This window comes from Sebastes fasciatus, chromosome 16 (genome assembly GCF_043250625.1).
Source record: "Sebastes fasciatus isolate fSebFas1 chromosome 16, fSebFas1.pri, whole genome shotgun sequence".
Lineage (NCBI taxonomy): Eukaryota > Metazoa > Chordata > Actinopteri > Perciformes > Sebastidae > Sebastes > Sebastes fasciatus.
In genome coordinates this window covers 12,081,971-12,096,270 of record NC_133810.1, presented here as the reverse complement: position 1 = coordinate 12,096,270, position 14,300 = coordinate 12,081,971, and the positions used below count along the sequence as shown (strand labels likewise).

At 39.2% G+C, this 14,300-nt stretch overlaps 1 protein-coding gene across 3 annotated transcripts; it reads left to right on the top strand.

Moving 5' to 3' along the window:
• The first annotated feature begins 3,059 nt into the window (after positions 1-3,059).
• LOC141752861 (fibroblast growth factor 1-like) lies at positions 3,060-11,087 on the top strand. Of its 3 annotated transcripts, none has more exons than XM_074611099.1 (4): positions 3,060-3,251; positions 5,716-5,935; positions 7,744-7,847; positions 9,131-11,087. In XM_074611099.1, exons 1-4 carry the CDS (start codon positions 3,210-3,212, stop codon positions 9,314-9,316), a joined length of 552 nt encoding a protein of 183 aa, XP_074467200.1. In that variant the 5' UTR covers positions 3,060-3,209; the 3' UTR covers positions 9,317-11,087. The 3 variants fall into 3 exon arrangements, with proteins under 3 accessions (XP_074467200.1, XP_074467201.1, XP_074467199.1); XM_074611100.1 differs by lacking the exon at positions 3,060-3,251 and adding an exon at positions 4,632-4,716; XM_074611098.1 differs by lacking the exon at positions 3,060-3,251 and having other exon boundaries at positions 4,762-5,935.
• The last annotated feature ends 3,213 nt before the right edge of the window (positions 11,088-14,300 follow it).

Genomic DNA, 14,300 nt, shown 5'->3' with positions numbered 1-14,300 from the left:
ACATTATTTTTCTCATACTGTCTGTCTGAATATGCCTGTATTCACCCTCTGTCTGAATCGCTCCGTTTTAGCGCATTTTGACGGAATGGCAACGGAATTGCGTTGCTAGGAAACAGCTTGGGCCCATGTTTACTTCCTGTCAGCTGATGTCATTCACATACACTAAAACAGGAAATAAGCTGGGACACATTAAGAATGTTTACGTTTAAAACTGTGAAATTGTCTAAATATTGTAGATTTGTGACATCACAAATGGACAGAAATCCTGACGGCTTGTTTCAAACGCACAATTTCTGAATACGGGCTGTGTCTATTTATCTGTGGATTGAGCGTTTTGATGCTTTCACAGTATTTATTAATCACTTAAACCTACTTTATAATATAAAAGACATGAAAATCTCACTTTTTACAATATGGGACCTTTAAAGCTGCTATAATCAATATGTCAATAATAACAACAATGGATCAAATGTATATGTGTATGTGAAAGGAGTCACAGAGAGTTAGCACCCGACTGCAGTTCTCCTCAGCTCTATGGAGCTTTTCAGCGTCTTTCAGCTCACTGTTTTGATTTTACTGCCAAATGAAACACACTGTACACTACCTCCCCAGCACCATATGGTGCACAGACAAAGTTAGCGTCTAGCTGCCAAATACAGTTGAGCATTTAGCACTTTAAGAGCCAGCTATTTCCCTCAGGAGTTGTGGAAAGCAACACCGTGCTAAAAGGAGAGTGGGGTGACTGAAATTCATCGGGTTGCATGTGCTGGACGTGTAAATAGGCAATGTTTTTCATGTTACAGTAATAGTGAGGGGGTGTCTCACAGCTCCCTAACAAATATGAAATAATAACTTTTCACGTATTGTGCAAAGAGGAGTATAGCCAACTAAAGTCTCATTGGAACTTTACACTTTTTTTACATTTCACAGAGTTTTTATTGTGGTAAAGTTTGATATTGTGTAGAACTACAAAAGGCAGCCTTTTATTGTGATAGTTGACCTATTCTGCCATCTCCTGGTATACAGAGGTAAAGCAGCTATTTCCAAAAAAAAGCTAAGAAGCTCAGGTGAGAAGAAAAGTAGGTCAGGCTCTCCACTTTTTTTTCCACTTCACTCTTTTTTTGCTGCACATTCTCTACATAGTCTTACAACTTAAAACAGACTGAGTGGTTTTAAAATGTACTGTAGTAAGGAATGAATTATATAGACAAGAGCTAGAAGTATCCATTAGGAGAAGACTGAGGCGAGGCAGCCACTGTGAATAATTCACCTCTGCTGTCTATTGTCGTGAGAGTGCGAGACAGACAGTGAAAGTGTGCAAAAATAGATGCTGAGATTGCTTCGTCCTTAGAAGCCATTTTCACCATTTTGAGAAATGTCAACACCACACAGTAAACCACATATCTAAATATATATTATCCTTCAACGGAGCGCATTCACTTTGAAAGTTATCACAGGGTTGATGACTTTGGTTTTGTGTCCTGTAAAATACTGATCATTTGCTTTCTGTAAGAGTTGAAGTGATTCTGTGATCACAATAATAGGTTTGTATTCTCTTTCTTCTGACATTAATACTGCTATCCCTCTGTTTTTCAGGAGATGTTTAGGTGTGAGTGACAGTCTGAAGCCAGTCCAGTATCTTTGTTTACACACATAAACTCATAGAGAGAGTGTCAAAGTTCCCGTTTACTCACTCCTGTTGGGGTCCCAGTTACAAAACTGGAATCTGAGTGACACAGAGACAAATATTTTTAAAATAGAAAACTGTTTCTGTCTTTCGTTTATGAAGTATTTAATCTTTAATTAAACACCGTCTTCTCCTTCCATCTCATTCCTCTTATGACTGTAACTGTATTTATGTATTGAGGACACTTACTGCATGTGGGATTATTTATTGTAATAATTTAAAAGAGAGAAGAGGTATGTTTAAAATGTTTTGGTTAGAAGTTATCTTGGGAATCTGATAACTGGACTTGTATAAATGGAAGAATATTAAGGCTCACAAGCACTGGTGGAAAGTAACTAAGTACATTTACTCAAGTACTGTACAGAAGTACATTTTTGAGGTACTTGTACTTTACTTGACTATTCGCAATTTATGCTACTTTATACTTCTACTCCACCACAGTTCAGAGGGAAATACTGTATTTTTTTTTACTCCACTACATTTATCTGACAGCTTTACTCACTTTGCAGATTCAGATTAATATAAATATATAAATCAACAAATAAGTAATAACATATTATTATATGTAAAGATAAAAATATATTGATCCCTTGGGGAAATTCTCAATCAACCCAGCAGTATATGTAGTTATTTAAATCAGCTCCACCTTTACCAGCTGCAACGTTAAAGTCATGAAGACATTAATGCATACATAATTATAATCTAATAATATATATTATTCTAAAATGCATGATGAGTACTTTTACTTTTGGTACTTAAAGTCTATTTTGATGTTAATACTTTTTTACTTTTACTTTAGTAAAATTTTGCTTTTACGTGTAACAGAGTATTTCTACACTGTGGTATTTCTACTTTTACTGAAGCAAAGGATGGAAGGAGGTGAGTATTTGTTCCAACACTGCTCACAAATGTGGGAGTTTAAAAATGACTTGATCCAACTGTTTTAAGTCCTCTCCAGCAGGATATTTAATTTTGTATTGGGGACATTTATTGCATGTGGGGATTATTTATTGTCAGACATATTTGTATCTTGTTCTATTTTGTAGGAATGCGAAGCAAATCCTGTAATGTGACCTAACTGTCCTGTGCACTGTCACCACTGGGGCTGTGCATCTAAGCAGAGACAGCAGAGGAATTATGTAAGATTAATTGTGGAAACTTTCTTTGTGTCTTTTATAAATGTTTATATTGTGTTGCTCACCAGTGTCTCCAGGAGAACACCGCTATAAGAATGTATCAGTACTCAGTCAGACAGGCAGTCCTGCTCATTTCCAGGCTCTGGCTGGATCCCATGGCCTGGACACTTGCGTCACTCTGTCTCAGTCTCTCTCTCTCTCTCTCTCTAGTCTAGTGTGGTAATTTTAGTCCTGACGTCGGCCTGTTAGAATGAGTCCCCTGACGCTGTCAGAAGGGTGATACATATACAGACATACACACTTTAGTCTCTAAAGTCCTCCCTGGAGGAGACAAGAAGAAGCCGGTTTCACCCAAACTTCAGTTAGAAAGAGGAAAAGAAGAGGACATGCTGGGTCATTGGGGGCGCCGTCACATGACTTTCTCACAGGTAGGTGACTGACTCACTAGATATGAGGAGCCTTGTTGTTTGTGTGGGAATCTAGTTGGATAGTAGCAACCTCTGATGATTCACAAATTACTAGAGCTGCAATGATTAATCAGTTAGTTGTCAACTATTAAATTAATCGCCAACTATTTTGATAATTGATTAATCGTTTAGTACTTTTACTTTTTTTTTTAAGGAAAAAAATAGTCAAAACTCTTATTCCAGCTTCTTAAATGTGAATATTTTCTGGTTTCTTGACTCCTCTATGACAGTAAACTGAATATCTTTGAAGTCATCTTGGGCTTTGGGAAACACTGATTGACATTTTTCACCATTTTCTGACATTTTATAGACCAAACAACTCATAGATTAATCGAGAAATAATCAACAGATTAATCGACAATGAAAATAATCATTAGTGGCAGCCCTACAAATAACTGATGTTGATCTTTACAGCTGCAGTGGGTAGAAATGGATCAAATATGATTCAAAAAAAGTTATTTTTATAAAACGGTCGCTATATCCTGTAGTAGTAGTGCAGTAGTGCATGAGACAGGTAATCTGAAAGAAATCATGTGTCTCTGTGTCCTCTGGTGTCCTCCGGTGCTCCAAATGGCATCTGCGATATTTCATAGAATGGAGGAAAACAACAAATCAGAGCCGAGCTGAAGTCCGCCGTCTCTGAGCAGCTGTCAGTCACTCGCAAACTCAGATCAAACGGTCAAACTAGGCAGCGCTGATCAAATATGAATCAATATTCTGTTACTGTAATGCCTATTTCTCACATAAAATGTTTTCAGAAACATCTAGTAGTGTACTGTTTAGCTGAAAAATGAGAAAGTTTGTAACCTGGCAGCCATGTTGAGATCAGTTGAGGATATACCAAGCACCGCCCACCAGCCGGAGCACAGCCAATAGGAACGCTCTCTCTGAAATGACCTGTGATTGGTAAAAGTCTCCCGTCACGGGCTAAACTTTTTAAAGCCTGAAAACAGAGCCATGAGGAGGTGCAGAAGTCTAGTTTTCTCTTAGAACACTTGAATTACAATATGCTGAAAGGTTATTATGGAATTTTTTGCCCAATGATGCCAAAAACATTCTGCATACTGAAGCTTTAAGGATCAAAGGTAGCCAAGCTGGGCCTCCGTTCAGCATCCATTAACTCTTTTTTAAAAAGAAATACCCTCATGACTTTTAATGACATATCCTTGAATCAACAATATTTCATTCCCAGCGGAGTTGAAGGGGATGATGTTTGGGTTAAAGTAGGGCAATCTTCTCCTGAACCCAAACATACACAGTTCACTCTATCCTCCCACGCGTCCGTACTCTGACTCGGTCACCGGTCAGACTTCTGACGTCAATTTCAGTCCGAAGGTCCCTGTGGACACAAACTAACTTCTCATATCCTGTAACACAACATTCTTTTCCTGGTCCTGTTCTTAGGAAAAAAAAAACATCTGAGTGGGTAGGCCTGACATTCCTCTTGTGGCTTTGCACTGCTCTGTCTTTCGCTTTCCTTCTCCCATCTGCTCCTTAATCTTATGCCTGTCCAAGATGTTCCAGATGTGGACCAGCCTGGCTGGTTCTGTTGCAGTTCCTCTGGCTACAAATGATAACATCTACCAGAGTTGTACAGTACCACCGCTGGCACTGCTTTTCCATTTGACAAGACAGACTTTATGTGACAGCCACTGCTGCTCTGGGATCTCCACCCTTCAGGATACTGCGATTACACTGACATTGTGGCTTTAAAATGGGGCCTGATTGTTTTTTGGATAAGCTTGTGAGGAAGCAGACAGTCCGAGAGTAAGACAGACAGACAGACAGACAGGGCTGGCTGGATTCTTGTTCCTTCTTGAAAGATTTAAAGTGATTTAAAGTTCCTTCTTGAAAGATTTAAAGTGTTTGGCTGCTGGAGATCTGTTTGACTGTTAACATGTAGGGTGTTAAAACAAAAGTCTTCGCCTCAAACAGTATGAGGAAAATGGCTCTTGTGTTTCATGAGTTAAACAGACTATTTGCTGGCAATTGCAACATTTCCAGCCGGGAGTAAGACCATTACCGCAGATTTTTCTCTGCCCTCTTCGCCGCGTCCACGTGTTGTTTACTTTGTTGTCTGGCCTTGCACTGATTTCAGGTGAAAGTTACATCACTGCACATCTGGAAATAATTTTTTCACAAAGAAAGACTAGTCAGATCATGTGCCTGGCCTCCATCCAGATCTGATTCCCTGCCTGGTTTCATCGCTTCCTAAAAAAAAAAAGTGCCTTAAAAGGTTGACAGAGAGAAAGGGAGACACAGAGAGAGGGAGAAAGTGATTGAGGGAGGCTGGTGGAGGCGAGCGCTTCCTTGTAATCGCATCATGAAGGCGGCGTTGTCCTCCTCTTCCTGTTTTATCTCGTGTCTCAGACACAGTCCAGGTGACACCAGCAGTGAACCTGGTGGATCTCCTCTGTCGTTGCAGACACAAGGACATCACTCCTCTTCGTCAAAGCCTCAAACTCTCTGTAGGATGACGGAAGGAGACGTCACGGTGCTGCCATTTGGACCTGCGTCCTCTCTGGACCTGTCCAGGCAGGAGCAGCGGACGCTGACCAGACTGTACAGCCAGAACGGAGGATATCACCTGAGGATTTTACCAGATGGGACTGTGAGTGGTGGCAGGCAGGAAAATGACCCCCACGGTGAGGAGGAAATCTTTTTTTCCTATTCTTTCTTCTTGATGTGAGTTTCGGTTGTTGTGTCTCTGAATAAGGAGCAAACTAAAAGATATGGAAGAGAGTCTTTTACCTATAAGATTAGAGAAAAGATTCAAATGAACCTGAGCAAATTCTGTATCTGTAACTCATACCTACTGTTTATTATTTTGACTTTTAACACTTACTTTGCTGATGATTAAAAGTCGTCAGTTGTTAAAATAAAAGAAACAAAATTGAGAAGTTATCTTGGGACCCTGATAACTGGACGTATAAATGGAGAGGACCCACATAGATTGTTTTTTGTCTTTTTTAAGGGGGGCACAGGGTGTCTTTAGGGGGAGATAGCAGGTCAACAGTAGATTTCACATAGAAGTGGTGAACATCATTTGAAAGCTGGGAACCTGAAGATTAATTTGAAATGCAGATCATGCAGCTTGTTCTAGTCATAAATAAGAAATAAAAAAAATAATGAATGTATTTATTACTTAGAATAAATTGTGAAAGTGTATAAGGGTTTAGAACATTGTGATGGAAGTATATGATGGTCATTCCCATGCTCTATTACGGTATGTCTCATAACTTGTTGTAGCAATTTGTGGGTTGATAGCAGTTGTTACACAGATTTGGTGCTATATTTAACCATTTTTTTCCACTCGAGAATTGATAAAAATGATCAATAATCCCTCCAAAATACCACATTAAGATACCAAGACCTTGAGGAACACCATAGAAAAAGCCATGCTGTGATTTGGTATCAAAAACTTTTGACGGCAAGAATTGCATTTTTTGGTGATTGAGCCTTTCTGTTCTGGAAACTGCTCAGAAACCCCCTTATTGTTAATCTACATAGGAAAGCCATCCATCCTCTGAATGCTCTAGGTCTGTAGTTTGTGGATGTACAGTTTCATGAGGCTGTGATTATCCTAGAGATCACCACAGGTCATTTTATACAGTGAGGTCAAGTTTTTAAAAAATGGTCTCACTACAATGAAATGGCTACTATGGGGACTACCATCATCACACATGAATACAATTGGGCTCATTGGATCCACAAGAGTCTCAGCTTTACAGTGATACACAATTAATGTAATTCCAAGACTGTTTAGGGACACCAGTATGCAGAAATATTCAGATACACCATTTTAGAATAGGTGAAAATAACACATTTGTACTGCATGCATAAAACTGCTTTGTTTTTGCTCCAAGCTGCATGTGATTATGATAAAGTGGGCATGTCTGTAGAGGGGAGAATCGTGGGTACCCATAGAACCCATTTTCATTCACATATCTTGAGGTCAGAGATCAAGGGACGCCTGTGAAAATGACCATGCCGGTTTTTCTTCGTCTAATTTTGGAGTGTTATTTAGCCTCCTTCTGACATGCTAGTATGAAATGGTTGATACCAATGGATTAGATTTTCTAGTTTCATATGTTACCGTACCTTCCCTCTAAAACTGAGCAGCCTGTGAAAAGTAAAGTCGGTCAGGATCACCGGCGATCCCGCAGGTCTCAGAGGGTTAAGGCTAACAAGCGTGGGAATTTAAATGATTTGAACTGTTAAAATCCTCTTGCGAGGTATTTAATCACAGGACTTCTGGTAAAGCTGCTCAGTGATTTGGGTCTGTAAACATACCTTATGTACACATTCAGACAACAGGGCCTACACTCCCTGAAATATTCTGAGCAAATATTTATTTCAGGAGAAAAATGATGGTTACATTGTGTTAAAGTAAGTTTATCTTCTACTTTGTGCTCGGAAATGTGTTGAAAAGTGTCATATTTTTGTGCTACAGACGTCCTGAGGCTGAAGGCTGTGAGCGTGGGAGTGGTGGTCATCAAAGGCGAGAATACAGGAAGGTACCTGGCTATGAACAAAAATGGACGCCTCTACGGATCAGTGAGTGTTTGAACAAAGTGACTGCCGGTTTGAAAACGAATTACTTTTATTCACTGCTGCATTGCTGATTGTAAATAATGTCAAATTAGGGCTGTCAATCGATTGAAATATATAATCGCGATTAATCGCATGATTGTTCATAGTTAATCGTGATTAATTGCAAATTAATCACACATTTATATCTGTTAAAAATGTACCTTAAAGGGAGATTTGGTAAAGAAGTATTTAATACTCTTATTAACATGGGAGTGGACAAATATGATGCTTTATGCAAATATATGTATATATTTTTTATTGGAAATCAATAAACAACACAAAACAATGACAAATATTGTCCAGAGACCCTCACAGGTACTGCATGTTCACTATGTGATTATCATAAAGTGGGCATATCTGTAAAAGGGAGATTCGTGGGTACCCATAGAACCCATTTTCATTCACATATCTTGAGCTCAGAGGTCAAGGGACCCCTTTGAAACTGGCCAGGCCAGTTTCTCTTTGCCAAAATTTAGCGTAAGTTTGGAGCGTTATTAAGTCCCCATCCAAGACAAGCTAGAATGACATGGTTTGGTTTATCAAAATTTGATAAAAAAAAAATGGAAATGGAAAAATTAAGACTTTGTTCCAAATCGCATACTTTTTCTTTTTACTTTTAGTGCAGCTGCCCTTACAAAGTATATACTGTTGCGTGCAGTATGCATACAATTGGGACATACTACTTTGTCATAATATTGTGCCTTGAACTTTGACCCTCTTGCTCATATATCGGCTCAGCAAAGGATTGTGGGTCAGAATAGCCAGAAAAGCATGCTGGTTTGCATACTGCAAAATGCAACCAAATGTAGTAGGACATCCTGCTATTTTTGGCATACTGCATTTGGCATACTACATATTGGGACATACTAAATCTTTTTCTGGCATACTAAGTAGCATGGTCAGTATAAGTTTAAAGTCACTAATTCCTACAGTTTTATAATAGCCTAGATTAGGCTGCACAACTGCAAAACACTGGAAAATCACAGTGCCACACGGTGACCACGTGTAAAATATAAACCTCTGTGAGCAACAATTTGTCACTGGGATGAATAAAACAACAGATGAGTAACATGAGCCATTAATGAATTACAGATTTATCATGTCGATTCTTATTTCTATTATTTATCGCTCTGTATTGTTCTGTTGCTGAGTGTTTTTATCCACACAACCTTTAATCATAGGAATGAATCAGAAGACTTGCAATAAAACAAACTTCTTTTCTCCCCCCTTTCGTTTTCCTGTCTCAGCAATCACTGAACGATGAATGTTACTTCCTGGAGAAGTACGAAGAAAACCACTACAACACATATTGCTCTCAGAAGTACAACTGGTATGTCGGGCTGAAGAGGAACGGCCAACCCAAACCAGGACCAGACACCCACCAGGGTCAGAAGGCCGTCTTCTTCCTGCCAAGGCCTGCGGGCAGCGTGTAAAGCAAGGCGGCACCAGGAACCGCGGACACGCTCACTCAAGTCTTTAAATGCACATTAAAAGTGCAAATTTTTTACGCCGGGCAAAGTATCTTATTTAAAGGTCACTTAAAATCAGTACAATGGGGCACTAAAGCCTGAGGCAAACACATGATGCTGTATTACAGTTAGTTCAAGCTCTATTTCATGTCAATAACCTACATGTTTGTTCATTCCTCTCATATATGTGATTCCAGCTCATACTGTATGTGACCATCGCCTATATAAAGCGCATATACGCCCTCTCACTTGCAGACAGTAAATGTGTGCGGTATCAGTGCGTGTCAGCCGTGATAAATGGGTGTTCACTTTGAACCGTGGTATGAAATACCACTGCTGGAAGACAGACAGCAACGGGACGCTTTTACACAGAAATAGTTTTACAATTGATCACGTCTGGCACAAAGGAAACCAACAAGGCAGTAAACATAAAAGGGCCGACCATCTGGCAACGCTGAATTCAAACTCGTGCAAACAAAGTCTACAGTGAAGGGCATAATAGCAGTAATATAAGTATGTCAGTGCCATGCTTAACGGTACATCAGGGTGGATGTTTGAATGACTAGTAACTACTTTTAATCTGCTCAAGCCTGTTTGATGCCCGTTTCTGTAATCACTTGTATTCTTCGTGGAATGTCAGCAATTTTATGACAAAACTGCAACAAAAAAATCCCCATGAAAACAGACTAAAATTTAAAAACTGTTGAAAAGCAGCACCCTTGTTTATGATAGGGTTAGCCATGACAACAGTAAATCATATGTATGATTGTATTATTATATCAACACGTTCTCATCCCAACATACGGACGCTTTGTCAGACCCTTCAGCATCACTTTTTGGTCGCAGTAAACACGTTCTTAATGTTGTGAATTAATCAAAAACACTTGCTTAGGTTTAGACAACAAAACCGCTTAGTTAGGTTTAGGAAAAACAACGTGGACTATGTTTGTGCAGTGAAAATGTGACTGAACGCGTCACGAACGAACAGCTGATTGTAAAGTGAAAGTGAAACGTAACGCACGGGACACTATTAGTGGTCTCCTGGATGAAAGCCTTGTGTTTGATGGAATGAAAACACAATCAAAAGCTTACTTCAGCCTCTTAGCGGCTTTTTAATCGATAGTAGGCGCTACATTGTGCGTTGGTACCGAACGCCGACCGACGTGACAAAGCGTCGGTATTTGATGCCCTGAGAATGGGCTGGTTATGTAGTCAGCTCACAGCCTTCGAGGCCGATGTGAAAACTTTGTTTCAGTCTTCAGTGAGGTTATTATTAAGTTGTATGTTTATGAAATGGTTGAACCTAAGAAGAATTTAACACCGTGGTGACACCAAATGCTCCAAAAGTGTGGATGGTTTGAGGCAGAGACGGACCAAATGTTGACCATTCTGTCCTGGACCACAAAAAGTTTCCCTTCACTAAGCAAAAATAGCTCAACACTTCTTTCTATATTTCTTTCTTAATTGAAACACATGTTACTGTAACATTAAACCAGGTTAAATTACTATTGTGAATATTTATTTATAAAGTTTTATTGCTAGTAAAATTGAATTTTGCTGAACACTGCAATGGACATTTTTACAAAGTAATACATATTGTATTAAGGTAACTTAAATAAAGTCTGCCCTATTATCCATAAACAAATAAATATGTTTGATTTACTGCAACTGTGATTGATGTTCCAAAAGATGTAATAAAAGTGTACATGCATATCTTTAAAGGATGTGTCCAATACATCTGTTGCTAATGAGCTTGCTGTATGTGTGTGTGTGTGTGTGTGTGTGTGTGTGTGTGTGTGTGTGTGCGTGCGTGTGTGTGCGTGTGTGTGTGTGTGTGTGTGTTTCTGGCATTGCCTGAGAACATCTGTTTTTTTTTAATTCACAAATTACACTCTTACAGGTGTTTACCAGAGACACATTCCTCCTCACGCCACAAACATTAGAAATGATCATGTTTGGCCACATGATGGCAGCGTTGCTTTAGGTTCAGTGGTGGCAATAAGGGCTTCAATATCTCGGTTTATTATCTTTACACATATGGGTCTCGCTGGTTCCCAGTACAAATAAATCATGGATGAAAACAGGTAAATCTAAGAAACCACATAGTCGTAAATCTAAGAAACCACATAGTCGCTGCCAATAACAGGCGTTTATCCAGCTGTAGGTTCTGTAGAGGGGTTAACGGAGTTCACTGTTTCAGCAAATCTTCCATTATTAAATAAAGGAAATGTCATGTAAATGAAAATATATGGAAAATAAATGACCAAAACATTGTACATTATTTTAGGTAGTGGTGGAAGATCAAAGTCCTGCACTCAAAATCTTACTGAAGTAATAGTACTAAAAGTATTAACATAAAAATATACTTAAAGTGCCAAAAATAAAAAAGTACTCATCATGCAGAATGGCCCATTTCAGAGTCATATACTGTATATTATATTATATATTTATATATAATTATATATATTATTATTAAACTTTTTTTTAATTTAACAAATACAGTGTTTAATTGTGTCTTAAACCAGGCAACCATACAAAATATTTCCTAAATAAAATACAGTATTACATTTATAAAATTGTGATTTACATCAGACAAAAGACCAAGAAACATTCAGCGCCAACTTCCTGTACTGGACAGATTCTTATGCAATTTTTGAATTACTTCAGCAAATAAAAAGTATTGAAGCAACCTTAAGGACTCATTCTGTGAAGATCTCAGCCAAGTTAATGTATATAATGTCCTTTGTACTATAGTTTCAGTGAAGAGTTAAAATGACTGTTCCCATAAAGTAGTGATGATACCAGCCCAACGCAGAGAAAGACCTCCGTTCACCCCGATCAAGTATTTTCACGACATTTTTGGAAGTTCTTCATCTAATCCACACTTAATGTGTAACGGCTGAAACAGAACATGGCCTGAAACGTTGTTTCAGAGGCCGCCGCTGTGCCAGGAAAAAGATCCTGGAGGAAACACTGGAGCTGATTCATGGCTCCAACTAGTTCCATATTATTGTGGGATTTAAACAGAGCTGGCCGGCAACGTTACAGTAGGATTATTATTTTTCCAAGAGTGCGACAAATTACGAGTTCTACATTTTCCCATTTAAGAAATTACCTTCCGATGACCCTTTGTGAATGTCAGATCAGAGCTGGATTATCCTCCTTTCCGTCCCCCGCTTTGTTTTTCTGATAATATTTCATTGATCCACCTCCGAGTCCTAAAACCCGGAAATGAGTTAGCATTTTAGCACTTCCGGTTCCCTCGTCTGGACGTCAGTGGGTTTTTTGAATGGGTTTGTAGTTAGCTGCCTGAAATAAGGTCTGTGGTTAACACAAGTTTAAGAGATTTTAACGTTTTGTTCTAAATTATGAAATACGTCAGTAAATATCCCACGTGACAATTTGGAAGTTTTTATGTTTCTTTAAAAAGGCGGTTGCTAACAAGTGGCTAAATGAGACTACTAAACGCCGACTCGTCCGCCTTTTTACATCCTCGTTGTGTTTACTCGCGTTTTCATGCAACCGTGTTGTAGTTTGATTATAGCCTATAACATTTTTACTTCTGGTGATTCACACTTCAAAAATCATAAAAGTGGTGTTCATTTGTGAAGATTATCTTCCTGAACAAAATGTGTAAGTATCATAAACGTTTGTTTGCCACAGAGCTTATTTTCTGCAATAATCCAAAACAAATACGTCATATCCCTGCAGCACTCTATTACTGTAGGCATGTATTTTATATGTCTTATTTGTCTACTGCACAAATGAAGTTCCTCAGGGAAAATAAAGTATTTTGAATTGAAAATCGAGCCAAAAAAGTCCTCTTTCCCAAAAGCATTTGGTCTGCAAACAACAAACAAAAAGAGGACAGAGGTCTGTCTGACTTGAGAACACTGACCGGACGCATGGCTGTTGGTGGACAAACACAGATTATTGCACAACCTGTGACCTCTCATTTACAGGACAGTCTCTGTCCATCTCTCCACCAGGCCATCCTATGAAGTAGCACACACACACACACACACACACACACACACACACACACACACACACACACAAACCTGGCTGGCCATTGGCCTGCAGGGCTGTGCAGGGCAGGAAGGGAATCATTCACTGTAAACTGAACAAGGACTGGCTTCCTCTGGGAGTCCCCTAGCCTGACAGCAGCCAAGATCCCTGCAACACAAACCACTCTAGCAAACACACACACACACACACACACACACACACACACACACACACACACACACACACACACACACACACACACACCCTGGATCTGGGACACATTCTCTCATCTGTTACTCCTCTCTCTTTCCTCAATTTCGTCTTTCTTTACGCTCCCTTCCTGCCCGTCTCTCAATTTCCAGCCTCCTCTAACCTCCGTCTCTGTCTTATTGCTTTCTCCTCCTCATTTTCTCCCAGCATTCCTTCTGTCTGTCTTTGTTCCTCCCTGCCAGCATTCGTCCTAATTTTCTTTTACCACCGTACCTTCCAAAATACTGTATATTTTCCTTTTCTCTTTTACATATCTCACCTATTTCTCTAACCTATTTTAATTATGTTTCTCCATTGCTTCCTTCTCTTCAATCCTTTCATCAGAGAAGTTTTCTAATCTGAGGTCTCCAAAAAGACCCTGCACCCTTGCTGGGGTACTCCTATTTCCTACTTCAGAGTGTGAATGCAATCAAAACATACTTATTAATATTATATTCCATTTCTGCAAATAGATCCCCCTAATTGTTACAGACTGGTCCTTTAAAGACATTTAAAAAAAAAAAAAAAAATCTCCTCCAATAGGAGATCCACTGTGCAAAATCTGACCAAATAACGACCCATTTCTTTGGATAAAAAAGTCACTAAACCCTTGTGCTCGCTCTCCTCTCTACCCCTCTGCGCTCCTCTGTTGCTCTCATCCTGTTCTGGTGGCCTCATCATGAAAACAGAG